The sequence below is a fragment of the Puma concolor genome, chromosome B4, assembly GCF_028749965.1.
Source record: "Puma concolor isolate L17-30 chromosome B4, mPumCon1.1.hap2, whole genome shotgun sequence".
Lineage (NCBI taxonomy): Eukaryota > Metazoa > Chordata > Mammalia > Carnivora > Felidae > Puma > Puma concolor.
In genome coordinates this window covers 100,504,840-100,524,923 of record NC_141673.1, presented here as the reverse complement: position 1 = coordinate 100,524,923, position 20,084 = coordinate 100,504,840, and the positions used below count along the sequence as shown (strand labels likewise).

At 50.4% G+C, this 20,084-nt stretch overlaps 1 protein-coding gene across 1 annotated transcript; it reads right to left on the bottom strand.

Annotated features, from left to right (window-relative positions):
- Positions 1–983: 983 nt before the first annotated feature.
- On the bottom strand, positions 984–19,784 carry FOXJ2 (forkhead box J2). The gene is made up of 11 exons (XM_086714156.1): positions 19,652–19,784; positions 13,010–13,356; positions 11,429–11,503; positions 9,914–9,982; positions 9,590–9,730; positions 8,955–9,150; positions 6,328–6,729; positions 5,830–5,931; positions 4,792–5,001; positions 4,057–4,155; positions 984–2,671 (listed from the first exon to the last, which is right to left on the bottom strand). The coding sequence occupies exons 2-11, from the start codon at positions 13,340–13,342 to the stop codon at positions 2,583–2,585; spliced, it is 1,716 nt and encodes a 571-aa protein (XP_086570282.1). The 5' UTR covers positions 13,343–13,356; positions 19,652–19,784; the 3' UTR covers positions 984–2,582.
- Positions 19,785–20,084: the final 300 nt, after the last annotated feature.

The window sequence follows — 20,084 nt, the reverse complement described above, 5'->3', positions numbered from 1 at the left end:
GTATGAAGGACTCACCAAACCAGAAACATGGGGGTTGAAGAGAGGAAAGCAAGGATGGGTGGACCTCTACCAAGTAGCTGCTCCTTCTGTCCCTCTCCTCCAAATTTCTCCCCTATTTCCTCTTGTAGGCAGTGAGCTCCCGCGGTTTTGCACACATCACCCAATACAACAACAACTGTACTTCGAGCCCAGCAATGCCGGACTCTCCAAAAAAAGTAGTATTCTTTCCATTGCGTGGAGGGGAGGGGAAACTGAGGCCCAAAGAGGGTCAGCTTTGTCCTGTGCCATTTAGCAAGGCTGAGTTCAATGGAAGGGAGCTAAAAATCTCAGGAGGTCTGAGAGGCGATCTTCAGCCCTAGTCCCAAATTTCAGTTACTCCAGCTGCCCGCCAGAGCCTTCATGAGACTAGTTTCCAGAAGACACAGATGAATTATAAACAAGGAACATTTACGTGTACAATTTAGTCTACCCTCGCAGATCCTGTGTGGAGCTGAGTAGAAAAGGGGCTTAGAAAAGAGAAGTGATCATCACTCATCACTTGTAAAGGGGGAATCTTGGGGAGAACAGATGGCAGGGTGTACGTAGGAGGCACCTTGACTGGAAGGAATAAGGAACAGATGCCTAGAATAGGAACACGGGGCAAAGGCATTTTGCCACCCTCTGAGAGAAATTCTCCTTTCCCCAATGGGAAATATTACGTCATACTTCAACCCCACTGACCGCCCTCCAACACAACGGGGGATTCAAGCCACTCATACCCCCATTTCTTACAAAGAACTTCACAGAAATAAAGTGCTCTTTAGTTAACCGCCCTTTCTTGCCCCTTTGCTTCAGCCTTCTTCAACAAGCTCTCGTGTATAACCCCCTTGCAAAGAGAGGGAGGGGTGGGTGAGGGGGAAAAGCCGAGGAGCGGAAAGCTAGATCTCCTGGAAGTCATCGGTAAATAAAAGAATGTGAACGAAAAGCAGAAATCACAGAGAGAGTGGCCTTGTCCATTCCTTACATTTTGTCCTGTAGCTTCCAGAAAGCGAACGTTCAGGGAAATGAAAACAGAACTAAAGTTATTTTTCCCTCTCGTAACTAATATTCAACAATTAACATTAAGTACACACTAAGTACTTTGCAACAGTAACTCATGGCCACTCCTCGTTGGAGAGAAGTTGTCCCCGTACCTTATTCTGGGAGTCTCCTTTGATCCTCATAAAACTCTCCCCTCTAGATTACGTACTCCCCACAACCTATCTCCTTCACGCCTCAAAAGCCTAATCGCAAAAGCTTCAGCCCCAGTGATCTGGATTCCGAGAGAAGTTATTTGCCCACATAGTTAAATAACTGCAATATTCCCTACCCATGTGTATGCCGACTCCTATTTCCTTCCCCCGCCCTCCCACCGTTACCACTAAAGGTTCGGTTCTGCTATGATCAGCGGGAAAGAGATTCCCATGTTGTCCTAGCATAGGATGAGACTAAGAGGGCGAGAATGGCTCACTTTTCTTTCTTGAGAGTTCCAGAAAATGGGGGAAGAAAAATAAAAGGGAAGGAACTGAGCAAACAGCTGGAGGAGGACAAAATAAAATTTGCCGAATGGGCAAAAGGGATTGAAGGATCATTTGTAAATGCAAATAAGAGCCACAGTGGATTTCCAGAGGAAATTATGTTTGGAAACTCAGAAGGGTTGAACTGAAGCCATCTCCTAAAAGCCCAACCTATACTGAATGGTTGTCCTCGTCCCTATCATAGAAGCAGAGTTCCGGCCAAGACCAAATCTATCCCCAATAGACAGAGGGCTAAGAACGAGCCAATGGAAGTTTCTAGTAGCATATACCCAATTTCTGACTGTTTTATATTCTATCGCCCCTCTACAGTACTTGACTCGACCCACCCCAGACCTCTTATTCCACTAGGATTTTATCGTCACCCTCCATCGCTCTTGCCCTTGATGGGGAGTGAGGCTCGGCAGAAGGAAGGATTGGAGATATAAAGGGAGAAGGAAGAGCTCGGAGGACAAAATTAGCACCATTGAGTAAAACCTGCAAATTCGCGGCTGCCAAGCAGTGTTTCAGATCCCTTTTACTCGATAAGGTGGCTTCTCTAGGACTGGACTGAACTGACAGGAACAGAAAACGATTTAGGGCCAAAAGGTGGGATTAGCATCGAGTTTCTCAAAGAGAAAGGTAAATCAAAGTTGGAAACCCTTCTCTGCAGCCATCGGGGCCTCCCCTTCCAGCCAGATGATTTTATAAATTAGCAAGGGGTGGACATGGTCCGTGGAGTAGGGACAGGAGACGGGGAACAGCATATAACCAATAATAATAATAACAATAATAATAATAATAATACCATAATAAGAATAATAATAAAAGAATTAGGGGGAGAAAACAAGAAGAAAGAGGAAGAAGGAGGCAGGAAAGGGGGGGGTTATCTTCGGCAGCATCTTGCGGTGGCTTCTCTGACAGAGCGAGAAAAAAAGAGAATATATAAGTATATACAGGCAAGGAGGAAGGGATGGGCCGGGGCCGCTCTTGCCCCACTGCCAGACTTCACCCCCCAGCCTTGGGCTCGTGGCCACACTCCGTGATGCCCTAAGTGATCAAGTCCCAGTCGAAGTCATCAGGGATCTCCTCATTGGCACCAGGAGGTGGAACCGGTGGCCGAGGGACCATATGGTGTGCTGTCGGAAAGACAGGAAGAAATTAAAAGGAGAGCGGATGGGAAGCTATTCTCGCAACCTAGACAGGCAGTGCTCCGCCCCAAATAATTCCACGAAGGGCTGGAGAAACTATTGCCCTTATCAGCCCAGAGTTATTTTCGTTGCTTAGCCAACCACTCCGGCTGGGTCTCAGGAAATAAACCAGAGTAAACAGGGTTGCATGGCAGTGTCATAGTAGGCAGGCACTAAGAATTATACTTATGAAGACCACGTAGCAATGAAAAAAAAATGCACAGAATGTACTGTTATATGAAATCACAGAACAGAAATTTGTATATGTACTACACGGATAAGGAACACATGGAGAAAGTGTCAGATGTCACCCGAAACACTGAAAACACTTGGGGTTAGGCGGGAAAATAATAGTGATTTAAAGTGGGGGCGCCTGGGTGGCGCAGTCGGTTAAGCGTCCGACTTCAGCCAGGTCACGATCTCGCGGTCCGTGAGTTCGAGCCCCACGTCAGGCTCTGGGCTGATGGCTCAGAGCCTGGAGCCTGTTTCTGATTCCGTGTCTCCCTCTCTGTCTGCCCCTCCCCCGTTCATGCTCTGTCTCTCTCTGTCCCAAAAATAAATAAACGTTGAAAAAAAAAAAAAATTTAAAGTGAACAACCTGTTAATTTTATACTATTTATGGCAAGTTACGGTCTTCCTTCAACTCCCCCCCACTCCGCCCCCACCCGCAACAGAGATAGTTCAGTCCCAGGCCCCTGATACTAGAAGCCGGGTGACAGGAATGCAGACATGGGCACAAAGCAGGTCCATTTGTATAACATGTTCACTTTAACTGCCTGAGCATATCTCCCATCTAGATTCCAAAGCTAGACATAAATGTTCTCCATCTTTCATTTATATGGATGCTTTTACTTCCTTTTGTTATTGCAGGCACAAGTTACGTTTAAAGCAAATCAGTCTTGAGGCGCCTGGGTGGCTCAGTCGGTTGGGCATCCGACTTCGGCTCAGGTCACGATCCCATGGTTCATGAGTTCAAGCCCCGCGTCGGGCTCTATGCTGACAGCTCGGAGCCTGGAGCCTGCTTTGGATTCTGTGTCTCCCTCTCTCCCCACTCACACTCAGTCTCTCTCTCTCTCAAAAATAAATAAGCATTTTTAAAAAGACTTTAAGAAATAAATAAATAAAGTCAGTCAGTCTTCCTTAGGCTTCCAGGACCTATACCTCCCTAGCAAGGGGCCTGCCCTCTGGCCTTGGAACTCATGAAGGCTCACCCACTCCCAGCAGGGGCAGGTAAAAAGGAAAGAGAAGGCAGGCTCAGTGCCAGAGGAAAACAAGACAACTCGTCAGGGTAGACAGCGTTGGGTTGTTGGAGAAAAAAGCTTCCTGGCTCTTACCTGGGCGATTGTATCCTGCTGAGTCCTGGGTGGGGATTGGGTACATTGGTGACGGGCCAGGGTAGAGGTGGGGGGCTTGTGGGTGCACATAAGAGTTCACTGCCAAAGCAAGACAAGAATTATTTGAGTTACTTGAGTATGCTTCACTATACTCAATGAAGGAGGGCCCAATAGAGAAAGGAACGGGAGTAATGCTTCCTCCTCTGAATGTCTTCTCCCTTCCCTACTCTGTTCTGTAGCTCCAGCAGGCATAAAGGCTTTCTGCAGGAGCTAACAGTCTTCCCCACTCCGTGTGAAAAGGCACCCTAATTGTCCCTAAAACTGTGAAATATCATAGCTATTAGAAGCATGACCCAATATAATGAAATGTGATCACTGAATCCCTCGTTTCACTGGTTTGAAGCTCACGTAACTAGCGAATCTCAACTCCACCTGATATGATTCGGGTAGGGGTTGCTGAGACACAAATTTGGAATGGACCCTTTCCCTTCCCTTTCCTTAAGTAATTCTAGTCTCCCAAATTAAGGTGTACGAAGGAATCACACAGGTTTTCCGTATAGGACTTTACTGACACGAGAGCCGTTCAGTCAGTCAGCATAGCAGCCAAACTAGTCCCACCGCCCAGTGTGGGTCACCGCCCATCAGACGGTTTTTCTCAATTCCGTCCTGCCCTCTGCCTCCCCCTCCCTTCTCATTACAAGCTCCACCCCCTCGGCAGCTTGCTTTGTTCACTACCTGGGTTCATGGCTGGCTCTTGCTTGCCACTGGTAAGGGCACAGGAGTCAGCGATACGGGCAGGGGCTGGTGGCCGGTGGGAGCCCCCCTGGGGGGGCACGTGACCAGTCTGAGTAAGGAAGTGGTTGAGTGAGTCACACAGATTGGCAATGTGATGCTGGTCGAGGCTCCAGTTCTTCTGCTCTGCCTGTCGCAGACACTCCATCAGTTCTGCAAACAGAGAAGCAAGAAATGCTACCCTCTGCAGAGGTCCCCAAGCCCCTACCGTATCTACCCCCTGTCACTGTTCCAGCCACATCGTAAGTCAACACCACGGGCTATACTCATTGCCAGCAGTAATCGACATCTCTTGGGGCTCTACGTTTTCAAACTCTTCTTCTTCTAGTTGTTCCTTACTAAATTCTTATAACTTCCATCGTACTGGTAAAGAAAAGAAAATTTCCAAGTGAGTGAGTGAATTAGCCGTAGTCACGCTGGTAGTAAGCGGTGACAAAACGCCAAAATGGCGGGGCGCCTGGGTGGCTCAGTCGGTTAAGTGACCGCCGTCGGCTCAGGTCATGATCTCACGGTTCGTGGGTTCGAGCCCCACGTCGGGCTCTGTGCTGGACGCTTGCTCGGAGCCTGGAGCCTGCTTCAGGTTCTGTGTCTCCTTCTCTCTCTGCCCCTCCCCCGCTTGTGCTCTGTGTCTCACTTGTGCTTGTGACTCACTCTGTGTCTCAAAAATAAATGAATGTAAAATAAACAAACAAACAAAAAAACCGCAGAATGGTGGTCCAGGTTTCTGAATTCCTGACAGCCTTCCCTCTCCGGGGACAGAAGTGGCTAGGATAAAAACACCGCCATACTTTGAGTGAGTTAAGGCACAATTAATTAAAATTACTCTGAAAAGAACATCGGCATTGTCCACCCTGTGAAATATGGAAGGGAAGCAGTGGAGTCCTTCACCCTCAAACTTCCCCTTCTGGTTCTGGTTCCTAATGGGTTTTCCGCTAACGCTGTCTTCCCCTGCCCTCCGGTCACCACCTTTTCACCACTAACCCGAGAGCTGTGACTGTTCAATGCTGGACCAGTTGAGCCGATTCACCATCTTAAAGCTTTCCTTTAAGGAGTCGATATTGCAGCACCAGTCAGGAGGAAAGGCTGGAGAGAGAAGGGGCAAGTGGGTAAGAAACGGAGGGAAGGGTAAGCCGGCAGCCAGCCGACGGCGGGCCGCCCGCATGCCAGGTCCTCAATCACATCACAAACAGCATCTCACAATCTCCCTCCCTGGAGACTGAGGACTGGTAGAGCTACCGGCGCTCTAGGGATGGGCAGCCTCGCGGGCAGGCCGGAGACTACGTCCAGCCATCGAGGCTGGTCCAAGAATTCCAGAAGACAGAGCCCCAGGTGGCAAGTTGGGCTCACTCAGACGAGCGAACCGTAACTTCCGAACCGACCGCATCTCCAGGCGACAGTCCGAACCGGGGGGGGGGGGGGGGGGGGGGGGGGGGGGGTCAGTCGGCCCTCCGCGGGGCCTCCCGGCACGTCCTTACTCACCGAAGCCAGTACTATTGACAGGAGCTTGGCCTGGTGCCTGCTGTGGCGGCGGAGGCGGTGGCTGGGCAGGATGGGCGTGCGGGTGGTGCTGGTGCGGGCGGTAGCCTCCGTGCTGCAGTGGGGGTGGGTGCATGGCCATCACGGACGGAGGCCCGTAGCCCTCGGCCCCAGCTTGCTTCCCCCCTGGGGGGGTACAAGCATCCGGGCTCGGGGTGTGCAGCGGGGGCGCGCCCCCGACAGTCGAGGGGCCCTGGGCCGTTGCCTGCTGCTGCTGCTGCGGCTGGGACTGTTGGGGTGGCGGCTGTGGCGGCGGCTGCTGCTGCTGCTGAGGTGGCGGCGGCTGCTGCTGGTACATGTAGTAGTTGTTGGAGGGCGGCATGTCCCCCAGGAGAGACGAAAAGCCTGCGGGGCGGAGCAAGCAGGAGAGCCAATCGGGCAACGCGTTTTTCGGCCAAGAGGGATTTCCACGGGCTGGAGGTGGGAGGCCAGAAACCCCAGGCTTCAAAGGATACGGGCGTTCTGGGACAGCAAGGGTCCCCTCGGCCCCGTCTGCCTCCCACCGCTCCCCGACCTCTGCAGGTTTCACAGACAGAGGGAGGGCCTTGACAGCGTGGCAACTGCCGAAATTTCAGCAAAAAATCAGCATGTGCCTCTTTGTGCTATTCTTCGGGGACCTGGCAGGAGGCCCGGAACCATGGTCTCAAAAGAAGTCAGAAATCAGGTGGAGTTTAAAAAGTAAATTATAGGGGCGCCTGGGTGGCTCAGTCGGTTGAGCGTCCGACTTCGGCTCGGGTCATGATCTTGCGGTCCGTGAGTTCGAGCCCCGTGTCGGGCTCTGTGCTGACAGCTGAGAGCCCGGAGCCTGCTTCCGATTCTGTATCTCCCTCTCTCCTGCCCCTCCCCCAATAACCAAGTCTCCATCATTAAGGATGCATACTGATATCGTATCTATAGGCGGGATGATATGTCTGAGAAGTTCATTAAATTACTCCAATTAAAAAAAAAAAAAAGCTGGGTGGTAAATGAAACAAGCTGAACAAAATACTGGTAGCTGTTAGGGGCGCCTAGGTGCTCAGTTGGTTAAGAGTCTGACTCTTGGTTTCGGCTCAGGTCATGATCTCATGGTTTGTGGTTGCTGACAGGCATGGAGCCTGTTTGGGATTCTCTCCCTCCCTCTCTCTCTGCCTCTCTCTAGCTCACACACGCGCACTCTCTCGCTCTCAAAAATAAACAGGGGTGTCTGGGTAGTTCAGTTGCTTAAGCGTTCAACTCTTGATCTCAGCTGTGAACTCACAGTTCTGCGGTCGTGAACTCACAGTTCTGCGGTCGTGAACTCACAGTTCTGCGCTGATGGCACAGAATCTGCTTCAGATGCTGTCTGTCCTCTCTGCCCCTCCCCTGCTTGTGCCCCCTCTCTCTCTCAAATGAATAAAGAACCTTAAAAAAAAATGTTTTAATAAATAAATTAACTAAAAAAATATATTGGTAGCTGTTAAAACTGGGCTGTGTTAAAGTTGGAAACGTAAGGGTTCATTATACAGTTTTCTCTAGTTTTGCAAATGTTTGAGATTTTTCCTGCTAAAAACCGACATAAATATAAAAATGCTAAAAAATTGTCTCACAACATAGCAGGAGTTCTGAGGGTAAGGATACCACTGCTGCCCCCTCGTGGCCATCCTCTAAATGACCTGCGTTCAGCCATAAAGTCACTGCCCTTCGTTCTGGAAAGGGGGAATCCCTCCAACTCACTTTCTGAAGCTAATAACCTAGCCTGCCTCTTGAAACGGCTGTCCTTCAGAACTAAGCCAGAAGAGCTGGACTCCACAAACAATTTTATTTTATGAGATGCTTCCCCTGACCAGTGACCACCCTCCCCTTGGGTTAAAAAGAAGATAAAAGGCCAGGGCGCCTGGGTGGCCCAGCGGATTAAGCGTCCAACTCTTCATTTCGGCTCTCAGGTCACGATCTCCCAGTTCATGAAATCGAGCCCCATGTAGGGTTCTGTGCTGGCAGCACAGAGCCTGCTTGAGATTCTCTTTCTCCCTCTCTCTCTGTCCCTCCTGCTTCTCATGCTTGCGCTCTCTCTCTCTCTCTCTCAGAATAAATAAATAGACATTAAAACGTTGAAAAAGGGACACCAGGGTGCCTCAGTTGGTTAAGCATCAGGCTTTGGCTCAGGTGAGTTCAAGCCCCACACAGGACTCCCTGCTGTCAGCACAGAGCCCGCTTCAGATCTTCTGTCTCCCTGTCTCTCTGCCCCTTCCCAACTTGCATGCTCTTTCTCTCTCAAAAATAAACATTTTTTAAAAAACTAAAAAGGAGTGCCTGGGTGGGTCAGTCACTTAAACGTCCAATTTTAGCTCAGGTCATGATCTCACAGTCCGTGAGTTCGAGCCCCGCATCGGGCTCTGTGCTGACAGCTCAGAGCCCGGAGCCTGGTTCGGATTCTGCGTCTCCCTCTCCCTCTGCCCCTCCCCCGCTCATGTTCTGTCTCTTTCTCAAAAATAAAGAAACATTAAAAAAAAAAAAAAATAAGACAGATGGGAGAGAAGAGAACGTCACCACCCATTCAGAAGTACAAGTATAAGCAGAAGATGTTCATGCTCTCATCCCAAGTGCAGACTCACCATGCTGAGAGGAGGAAGATTTCTCCAGCATGGATTTGTAGAGGTTGCGAAAGGACCAACTTAGATCCTGAAAATTGATCTCTGAGTAGGAGAACTTGAAGTCATGGTTGGTATTATACAGGGGAGGGGGACCCTCCGCGCTTTCTCGGCCTGGAGCCCCGGCTGCCACTGCTCCGCCATCCACAGATCCTGTGCCCTGCAAAAAGGAGTAAGAAAGACTTGATGCGTGTCCTAAATAAGGACCAAAACAGCCCTTGAATGGTCACCAAGCTCTCTGGCTTGCCGTCATCCTCTCCTGACTTTTCCGTGAATGAACGTCATTTTCTCCTTCTGTCTCATTTATTCCTACCACGATTACCTCTAGCCCTTTTCTTATGTTCCATCCATCTTCCCTTCTCCTAACCTTCTGGCTCCTCTTCTCTTCTTACCACTTTATTCCCCCTGATCACTCTCCACGTTCTGTTACGTCTACCTCTCAGCTTCCCTCTTGTGCTTTCCCCTCCCTTCCCAATTTATCTCCTACTGCATCGCAAATCCCCAATACATAGTTTTGAACTGGCAGATGTATGAAACCAGTCAACTGTCCCCCGCCCCCATCCACGCATCCCTAGGCACCTGACACCTCTACTTCTTACCTGGCTGTAGCTGGTGATAGATGTGGGGCTCTGAAGGGACATCTGAGGATTCCCCTCGGAAGGCAGTGAGGCTTCTCCACTCCCTGGAACGCCTCCCCGTGGGCTCTTGCTTGCCTCCTGTTCTGGCGAGTCTTGAGATAGCTAAGGATTGTGAAAGAACAAAATCTATACGTAGAAACTAAACATCCTCCCAAGACCCATGGTTTCACCTCTGCGGGCATTCCTCCTTTGCCCCAAACATAGAAAAGGACTGAAAATACGGGAAAGGATGCGGAAGGAGCAGGTGGAGCAGAAGCAGCCCCTCCCCACGAGGTGGGGACTTACATCATCATCTGGAGGGTGTCTTCTCTTCCGGGAGATGTCAGGGCAGGTGTCGATCGTCCAGTAAGAGCCCTGGAAGGAGAACCCATCCCCACAGAAAACAAAATCATTACACACGGAAATTCCCACCTTTGGTAAAGCAGATATTTGGGAGAATTTTCACCAACAAATAAGTCATACTAAGAAAAATAACCGGAGAGGGGTATCTGGGTGGCTCAGTCAGTTAAGCGTCCGACTCTTGGTTTCGCCTCAGGTCGTGATCTCAGGGTTTTGAGTTCAAGCCCTGCATTGGGCTCTGTGCTCACAGTGTGGAGCCTGCTTGGGATTCTCTCTCTCCCTCTCACGCTCTGTCTCAAAATAATTAAATAAACTTAAAAAAAAAAAAAGAAAAGAAAAAGGAGGGGCACCTGGGTGGCTCAGTCGGTTGAGCGTCCGACTTCAGCTCAGGTCATGATCTCGCAGTTCGTGAGTTCGAGCTCTGCGTCGGGCTCTGTGCTGACAGCTCAGAGCCTGGAGCCTGCTTCAGATTCTGAGTCTCCCTCTCTCTCTGCCCCTTCCTGGTCATGTTCTGTCTCTGTCTGTCTCTCAAAAATGAATAAACGTTTAAAAAAATTTTTGAAAAAAAGAAAAGCAAAAGGAAAAGAAATGGAGAACCACACAGAATCCTGAGGGAACTGGCTATTTTTGAGGAGTAAATATGTCCTAAAAGCCCAACGAGTATGTCAGAGGTATGCCCAGTGGTCCAAACATAGGCCTGGATTGTTCTGGAGGGCCAAAACATTGGTATCTAGTTCAAAGAGCTGGAAATGTCCAGACACAACCCTTCCCTTCTGTGTGATCTGAGGCAAGGCTCTCCTGAACTCTAGTGTCCACATTGATCCAATGAAGAAACTGGTCTATCTCTTTTCCCCTTTAAAGATAAAAGTCATGGGATTTTTGTACAGAAAAGTTCCTACAAAGGTTCTGAAGTCCACCTTTTACATCTAGAAAGAGTACCACACATTAAAAAAGACAGCATTAAAGTCAACTTTACCATAAATAAGTCTATTTAAAAATAAGATTTCACCATTTTTCTTTTTTTTTTTTAATTTTTTTTTGTTGTTGTTGTTAATGTTTATTTATTTTTGAGAGAGGGAGAGACAGAGTGCAAGCTGGGGAGGGGCAGAGAAAGAGAGGGAGACACAGAATCCGAAGCAGGCTCCAGGCTCCCAGCTGTCCTCACAGAGCCCGACGTGGGGCTCGAACTCATGAACCGTGAGATCATGACCTGAGCCGAAGTTGGACGCTCAACCAACTGAGCCACCCAGGCGCTCCCTTCAGCGTCTTTCTTAATCACTCATGCTAGTGGAGGCCCACAAGCTTGATAGCCACGCTGTTCCTTTGAGAAAAAATAGAGCTGCTTCTCTAATTAACAGGATTTCCTCTTCTGGATAATTAAAACAGCCACAGGACTCGGGGCTGTCAACTACTCCTCTCTCCTTCCTGCCCCTTCTTTCAATGCTTACAGGAGTGTCTCACCTTCCCAGGGTCATCCCGAGGTCTGGGCACCTTCCGGAAACACTTGTTGAGAGAAAGGTTGTGCCGAATTGAATTCTAGGGAAACAGAGAAGCAAGTTAGCTTTGAGCATTGTGTAAAGCAGAAAATTTTCCAATAGGACACAGAGGGACACCAAAGGACATAACACACAATAAAGTTCAAGTACCAAGCAAACTGAGCACCTCTTTACTGATGGAGGAACTTACCTACTAGACAGCAAGAGCAATGAGACACGAAAATGCAGAAATTAAACTGATGGGAGGTAATGGCTATAAACTTGACCACCAGGTGCTTCCAGTATATAAAAGAAGTATATAATCTAATTATGTAGTTTTTCAATCTTTCCACCCAACTGAAAATAGGCGTATAAACGCCTCAAAATCACATCTGTCCAGGGGGGCCTGCGTGGCTCAGTCGGTTGAATGTCCGACTTCAGCTCAGGTCATGATCTCCCAGTTCGTGGGTTTGAGCCCCGCGTCGGGCTCTGTACGGACAGCTCGGAGCCTGCTTTGGATTCTGTGTCTCCCTCTCTCTCTGCCCCTAACCCACTCACATGCGACCTCTGTCTCTCTCAAAAATAAATAAACATTAAAAAAAAATGCTTTTTGAAATCACGTCTGTCCAGTTTCTTAATTCATTCTATCCGTGGTCAAACAATAACACTTGAAAACGGTTTATGTAAATAAAAACAAAACATAAATTAGGAGCAAAACAACGGCACAGGTCCACCTTTTGTTTTCTCAACCACCCACGGAATGCTCACATTTGGAGGAAAGAAGCCACGTTGCCTATGTGTGCTGGGTGAGGTTGGGGGTTGTGGTTTGTGCCGGGGGCATATTCATAAAGGAAAACCTGAACGCCTTTAATAGTCTCCAGCTCATCATCTGGTTTGTACATTAACTGGTGATTTGCAGAGCGAAAGAACTGCGTTAGAGTCCCAGTCCTACTCAACAATTGGCAGATGAGCTGCGCTTCCAAAAGACTGAGAACATCAGTCTTCCTTCTCTGCCTGGAAGAGGAGTTTCCTTCCTCCTTTAGCTCCAGCCAAACAACTTATCCTCTTAGGACTTGCTTGGCGGATGAGGTGTTGGTGAAGGACCTTATTATTATTATTATTAGTGGCATAGGATTCTTTAAAAGAGGAGGATTATATGCAATGAAGCTTTGGAAATCTGATGAGGCTCCTACCTCTAGGTAGGAAGGAGCAATGCCATGCCTTGCACAGTGACTTGAACATAGCAGCGTGGCAATAAGCATTTGTGAAATGAATGAATCTCCTTTTTGAGGACTCAGAAGATAAGAGGGTATGACGAGCAACAAGCATCCTGCCGTCCTCATAACTACACTCAGTACCTCGGTATCCCTTGGAGTTTCCCTGATATACCTTATGAAAGTTGTTCAACTCTGAAAAAGAGCAGGGGATGGGAAATGGTAAGATTTTTAAGTTCGCACATCTCTGCAACAGGTCAGAGCGAACCGGACCAGGTTATAGGAAGAAACAAAAGTCGAGGAAAAGGTTGTCAAGGGCTGAAAATAAGCGCAGGCTACAGAAGCCATCCCACCTTCCAACCGATGCCAGCGTTCTTGTAATAGGGGAAGTTGTCACAGATCCAGCGGTAAATCTCGCTGAGGGTCATCTTCTTGGCAGGAGAGGAGTTGATGGCATAGGTGATGAGGGTGGCATAGCTGTACCGTGGTTTGCCATCCTGGTGGACAGCTGCCTCGTCTTTGCTCAGGGTGGCATTCGGATCTGTGGGTGAGCCCGGCGGGCACTTGCGGCCGCCACCTGGAGGCCCAGCCTGGGAGGCACTCCCAAGCTTCTCAATGGTAGCTCGAAGGGTCAGCTGGGGGAGCCAGTCTATGGAGGTGAGGCTACTCTCTAGGTCAGAAGCCATGGTACTTCTGGGTTCTGCACAGAAGAGAACAAAGGGGAGAGGAAAATAGAATAGGGGAGTGTAACCTCTGCTTACTAGCGGCAAATAATATTCAAATCTTTGCGCTTTCAGGGAAGTAGAGTTTCTTCGCACTATAATTCCCACAGGAGACTGTCATGGGAAGGCCCTCAACCAAGTGTTCCCAAAGCCCCCGAACAACGTATCACCAATCGTCTATCGGATGACAGATTGGTACTTACCTTACATCTTAACGTAGGACAAGCCAATAGGACTCCCTCCCTTCCTTCAGGACTAAGAGAGATATCAAACCACCCACGGAATTGAGCTATTCCCTCCATCCTCCTTACTTGAAACCCTGCAACATAACATTTTAAACTATGTAATTAAGAAAACAAAAACAAAAACTTCATATACCAGGTAAAATCAGCCAAAGTCTACTCTATGATCATGTGACTCTTGTTTGATTACATACAACATCCCCGATAGATAGCACAAGTGAACATGTAAAGAAAAACAGTCTGAGTAAACACAAATGCACACTAACGAAGCACACACCGACACTTCTAACGATGTTTTGTATCAGCTCTATTTGAGCGCGCACCCTGTTGATTCCCACACATGCGCACCTGAGGCACATGAGATCTATCCCAAGCATAAATTGCATATGACAACCAGCAAAGGACAGATCGGACGCGAGACACACACGCAAACGGTGGCCCGCGTCCCCAGAGATCGCAACCGGCTACACAACGTACATTACCAGCAGAGCACAAAGTCACACACAGAGGCAACAGATCCTGAGTAGGGCTGCCCTCGCACCTTTAAGGCTACCCCTGGCGAGCTCCCGCCCACAGACACCAAACCAACACCAGGAAGAAGGCATCAGCAAGGACCTCCCACCTCTCAGCCCGCCGGGCTTCAAGGAGCCCGGGAGACACCCGGCTGCATGCACACCGGTAACAATCAGATAGCCCGGCTAAAAATAGCCACTCCGGGGCCAAGAGCTGGCTCCCCTTCCTTCCCAGCCAGGCGCACACACACACGCTCCGCTGCACCTCCGTGCAAACTCCTGGCGCTGCCAGACCGCCCACGCCTGATGTTTGCACACCCTGCCGCCACCCACACCGCCTGGGCGCTCCTGCTGGCGGAGAGGTGTAGCTAGAGTGACGTCTCCGCGGGGGAAGGTGAAGAACGCCGGGTGCTGCCTGTACTGCAGGGTCTAGAAAGGCTGGCAGGAAGCGCTTGGTAGCCATTTGGCGCTCCCCTACGGCCCATGCCGGCAAGCCCCTGGAGCACTTGCTGCCTGACGGGTTTGTGCCTGCACCGCCCGGGAGATGCGGGGCCGGTGTTTCTTTCTCGTGCCCCTGCTGAGAGCCCCACCGGGGCATCTGTCGCGAGGAGCCGGGGCGGGCGCGCCTCAGCATTCAGAATCCTGGGCAGAAACACATCGCGTATGTGATCTCTAAATCCGCACCCGGATAATATGCACAAGCATGGCACACACAAATCCACACACTTTGCAGGTCAAAAAGCTCAACCCCAGATACGACCGCCAAACCCTCTCTCCGGACTCCAACACACCCTTCAGGCCGTCAGCTCACTCTTCGACCGGTGACCCTTCCCCTTGAGATTCACCCTTTCTCCTCAGGGTCAGAGTTCTCACTCGTGTCCCTCTTCCCCACCCCACCCCCCAGGTCCCCGCCCACGCGATCTTTGCATGTACACACATGTCCCCCGTGCTGTGGGCCTCACCAGCGACACACCCACTCCACAAGGCTGAGGGAAACACCTTAGTGCCTCAGGGGACTGAGCAGCAAGAGACCCAGTTGAAACCCAAGAACTGTTGACAGGAGGAAGGAAAAAAAAAAAAGGCTAGGTTTATAAATAGCATCATGAAGGGGCTTCCCCTTCACCCTCAGCTTCTCTCCCCACCATCCTCCTTTTCAGCCCACCACTACCATCTGGCCTTAAAATCATGGAAACCTCGGTGGCTCAGTCGGTTGAGCATCTAACTCTTGATTTCAGCTCAGGTCATGATCTCATGATTCATAAGATCGAGCCCCGCATGGAGCTTGGCATGGACAGTGTAAAGCCTGCTTGGGATTCTCTCTCTCTCTCCCCCCCTCCCTCTCTCTCTCTCTCCCCCTCCCTCTCTCAAAATAAATAAATAAACATTTTTAAAAAATCATGGAAACTTGGGAACTGATAGGGACATCTAATCATTCCAGGAAGCGTCAGACCTCCTAGCACATTAGTAAGTCAAAACTCCGTAACATCTGGGATAAAGCAGGGCACCTGGGGCAATAATCGGTCCTACAGCTGGGTTTTCCCAGCTGAACAGTAACATGACAATCAGCAGGTTCTCAAGGACCAGAGTTCCCCTGGACCCTCCCCAGAAAGGATGGGGGGGGGGGGGCTGTAAAGAATCCCCCTGCTCAAGATCTCCTGCTCAAGATCCCTAGGAAACCTCATCTTAAGAACACAGAAGACTTCCAGGATGCTTCATTTGAAAGTCTCCCCACGTTGGACAGGGACAATCTACAGAGTAAATTTCAAGTGGTTTACAGAACCCGTGTGGCACATGCCGATCACTGTGAATTCCAGAAGGGGAAGCACTCTCAGCCTTTTGCTAGTTGTTCTGTGCCCTGCCCTCTCCGCAACCCGGCAAGCAGGTTAGGAGAGGTTAAATTTAACCTCTCCACAGCAGCCTCCCGGTCAGCCCTCCAGATACCACCCAGCGCTCAAAATATATCTTAACCTTACCAGCTACAAGACGCTTGCAGCAAAAGGTCCTTCTGATCTTTTCGCACCATTCTCCCTTTACCCATCTGACTTCCTTGCCCTCGCCACTTCCCCATTCTTGAAGGGCAGCCTAATGCATAGGATCTCAGAGACTGAGGTTCCTCGGTTCTATTCCCCACCTTGACAGTGACTCACCAACACTAAATGTACCGAACCACCCCTTGCTCCCTGAAGTCCTGATGCCTCGGTTTCCCCCTTCAATAAAAGGGATGGAGTCATAAACACTGCCAAAGCTTCCTCCCTGGAGGGAAGTGAATGAAGCTTAAGGAGCTCGTGGCTGCCAGGCATTCCATGCTCCCCAAAATAATGGCACGAGGCTAATGTTCAGGGCTATTATTAGAAAAGCAAACAAGAGGTACTTCCATGTCTCAGTCGACCAACCTAGTTACCCAGACCTCTCTCTCCAGGTGGGCCTGGTGCCACTGGGCTTGGGCAGAACCTGAGTCAGGCTACATTCTTCTCTGCGTGCTGGAAGACTGAAAGGAAATACCCATAGAAACTGGGAAAGGCAGCCAGAGGGCAGGCTCCATCAGATCCACAGGACCTCTAAGGAAGACTACAGTACTGGGGGAAAGGCTGAGAAAAACCGAAAGACACTCTGTTGGAGAAGACTGATCCTGGATGAGACATGTAAGATCCCAAATAAGAGGCACGGTTTTCTTCCCGCTTTATCTGAAAGGCCAATAATTGTTCCCTGTATGGTGCCAGGTCAGGCATTAAGGAGCGATAACCCCCTGCCACGTACAGAATGCCAAAACTAACAGAGCAGTGGTTAAGTTTACCACATTACCAATTACCAGCCAGGCCGCCTGGGTTTCAATCCTGGCTCCACAACCCACTGGCTGTGCCAGCGCAGGCAAGTTACTTAACCTCTCTGTGTTGCAGTTTCTTCTATAAAATAGAGATGATAACTGCACCTACATAGGGTTGTTGTGACGATCGCCTCGAGTTGATGTTTTCAAAGTATTTAGCACGTGTTATGTAAGTATAGCTATTTTTTTTTTTTAAATGGGGCAGGAGGGGAGAGAATATTAGAAATTAGAAACTAGAAAACAGACCAGAGAGGTAAGACTGGAGGCAGCAAAGCCCGCCACGGTTTACAAAACCTGCGCTGAGCTTGCAGTAGCTTTCGGGATGTCAGAACCCCCAAACTTTTCCTTGGGGGATCGTGTCACCCCAGTGCTGACCGAGGCCAGGATGAAGTAAACTCCGAAGATGAAGGAGTGAGGGCATATCATCTCTTGTTCTTCAGCAAGAACCAGATCTCGTCGTAAAAGACGCGATCTGGAAAACAGCCCTTTCCGAATCGTAGCTTAATCCAGGCCCACAGCCATCGGCTTCTAACGGATTCCACAGAGGCAGGGAGAATTAGGGAAACCCAGTCCCGGCCAGGCCGTTACACGGTGCGGTGGTGGGACACCTGGTACTTCTGGGACGTGGTTTGCCCTGAGCCATTCAACAGGTTGCATTCCAGCGTCTGGGAAAGCACTTTGTAAAGAAATAAGCTGCTATTACACCACAGTCGGCTCTTTCAAGAGGTGGGGGAGGGAGTCCTAGAGTTGAGAGCCAAGGATCCTCATGCTTTTGAGACCAGAGACATCAGAAATTAAACTCGGGGCGCCTGGGTGGCTCAGTGGGTTGAGCGTCCGACTTCGGCTCAGGTCATGAGCTCACCGTCCGTGAGTTCGAGCCCCGCGTCGGGCTCTGTGCTGACAGCACAGAGCCTGGAGCCTGCTTCCGATTCTGTGTCTCCCTCTCGCTCTCTGCCCCTCCCCCACTCATGCTCTGTCTCTATCAAAAATAAATAAACATTAAAAAAAAAAAAGGAATTAAACTTTCCTGCTAGTTCTAGAAGTGGCCCCCAGGCTGACCCTGAGCTGCCCTGCCGCAGGAGACGACTTTCGTGCAGCCATTCATGAGGGTTCCCACCGGCCAGGGCAGGCCGAGCCTTTTCTCCAAGCAGAGCATCCTGACCAGCACCTTCTCTAGGTCCTTGCACAGGAGCACCTGCTTCTAGAGGCCTACCAGAAACATAGGATTCTGGGTGATTGGAGGTTTCGCGTGCAAAGTACATGCGTAACTGTCTCCACACACGTAACCACTCGAAACACAGAGGAGCCACATTCACCTGAATGAAGAAACACGTGCACACCCTTCTATAGCACAGCCGTAAAAAGCCGGATCGTAACCCTGCCTCATACACTACTAGCTGGTAGCTTCCAGGACCAAGTACGTGCATTTAGGGACTCAGGCAGCCCCCCACGGCTCAGACAGAGAAAGAAGAAGAAAACACCAAAATCACGTAGGATGAAGCCTCCCACTTGGTTTGGCTGTGAGGTGCCTGCCGATGATGAGGTAGATGCTAATGGCACAACAGGAAAGCTAGCGACCCCGGGCTGAAAGACACCCTGCTGACCGCAGCGCCCCCCTCCGGTTCAGCTAGCGGGATTTCCTGGCACAGTTCTCCTGCCTTCTCTGAAGAGTCTGGGCTTTGATGATTCCTGCTCATGTCTCATGAGAGAAAACTTCAATATAAGCTTCCAGAGACACGGAACCGAACAAGAAACAGGAAGGGACAAGATGAAGCTGTTAGGTGCTCTTCTGAAAGAAAACTCATCAGAGGTCAAATCTCCCTGGTGGTCAACTGATTCGGATGGAAGAGTGGAAGGAGGCTAGGCAGCGGCACCCCTCTCTTCCTATCCGGGATCTACCTTTTCCTGAGGACCTGTCAGTGTAGGGCAGGAGCTGCGGAGGGCACAGGGGCAGTGGTACGGGGCCAGCCCCAGGGAGGAACTTCGACCCAGGAGTTAGACTTCCCTACACCCTTTCTTCTTGCCTTGGGATGTGGGGGCTGTCCCTTTTCCCTTTGGAGTTTATTGCCAGAAGATTTTATTCCATCCAGGAATGGGAATGTCACAAGAGAAGGCCTCCTGGTGTCTGAGGAAGGGTGAGTGGGGACAGGCTGATCATCTTGTCCAGGAGACGGTAACCACAGGGGTGGGAGAAAACGATCTGCTGGACATTAAGCTGAGGCAGGGTTCCAAGGTAAGAAAATGCAGTGCCAATGGAGGCTAGTCAAGTCCAGGCTCTGGATGCCACGATGACTTTGGGGCGGGCCCACTCTGGGGTGAAAAAAGCCCCCAAACGGAGGAGGGTATGGGAGTCCGGTTGGGATGTGTCCATCATTATTACGCCGTATGGATGGCGTTGTGAAAATGCAAGTGTTTGCTGATCTTCCTCTGCCGTCAGCATGAAAACGTACATTTCCCCGGGGACCTCAAATGACTCCCATCCGTCTAGTCCTCAAACGCTAAAGAAGCCCATTTCCCAGAGCCTGGGCGGCAAGATGTCAGTTGGAATCCGAGAGCTTCCTCAGAACACATTGCCCTGGGGATTCTCTGAGTTATTACCCTACCTTCCCCGGCAGTGAAACCCACGAGCCACCAGCTCAGCCCCTACACCCACTAGTACCTAAAGAGGACAGAGAAGGTGAAAGAGAGCACTAACCTGTCTCCAAGGTTCCCCCAGCAAAGGGAGGGAACCACCTGGTACTGGAGTTTGGGGTTGGAGGGACTCCCCTCTTCAAAGGCAGATGAAGCGTGTCATCCTCGGTGGCTCTTCCCGTACTTGGCTGAGCATCCCAAGCTGGGGAGGGGAACCGGGTCCCCTGAAGGTGAGGAGCGGAGGGAGGAGGGGGAGGGGGAGGGGGAGAAGGAGGTCCTACCTGGGGAAGGTGGCACACCCCCCACACCCTGCCTGTTCCCCTGGGGAGGAGGGGAGGAGCCTCTCCCAACCAGGAGTTGTCTCCTCCCCCTTGGGGGAGTCCCCCTCCCCCCCAAAGTGGATCTTTCGGGAGTGGAGGGCTCCTTGTGTCTGCTGGAGATCTGAGCGGAGGGGCTCTGCCCTGTTCCACTGTCTAGGTACAAGGAAGTTGAGGGGA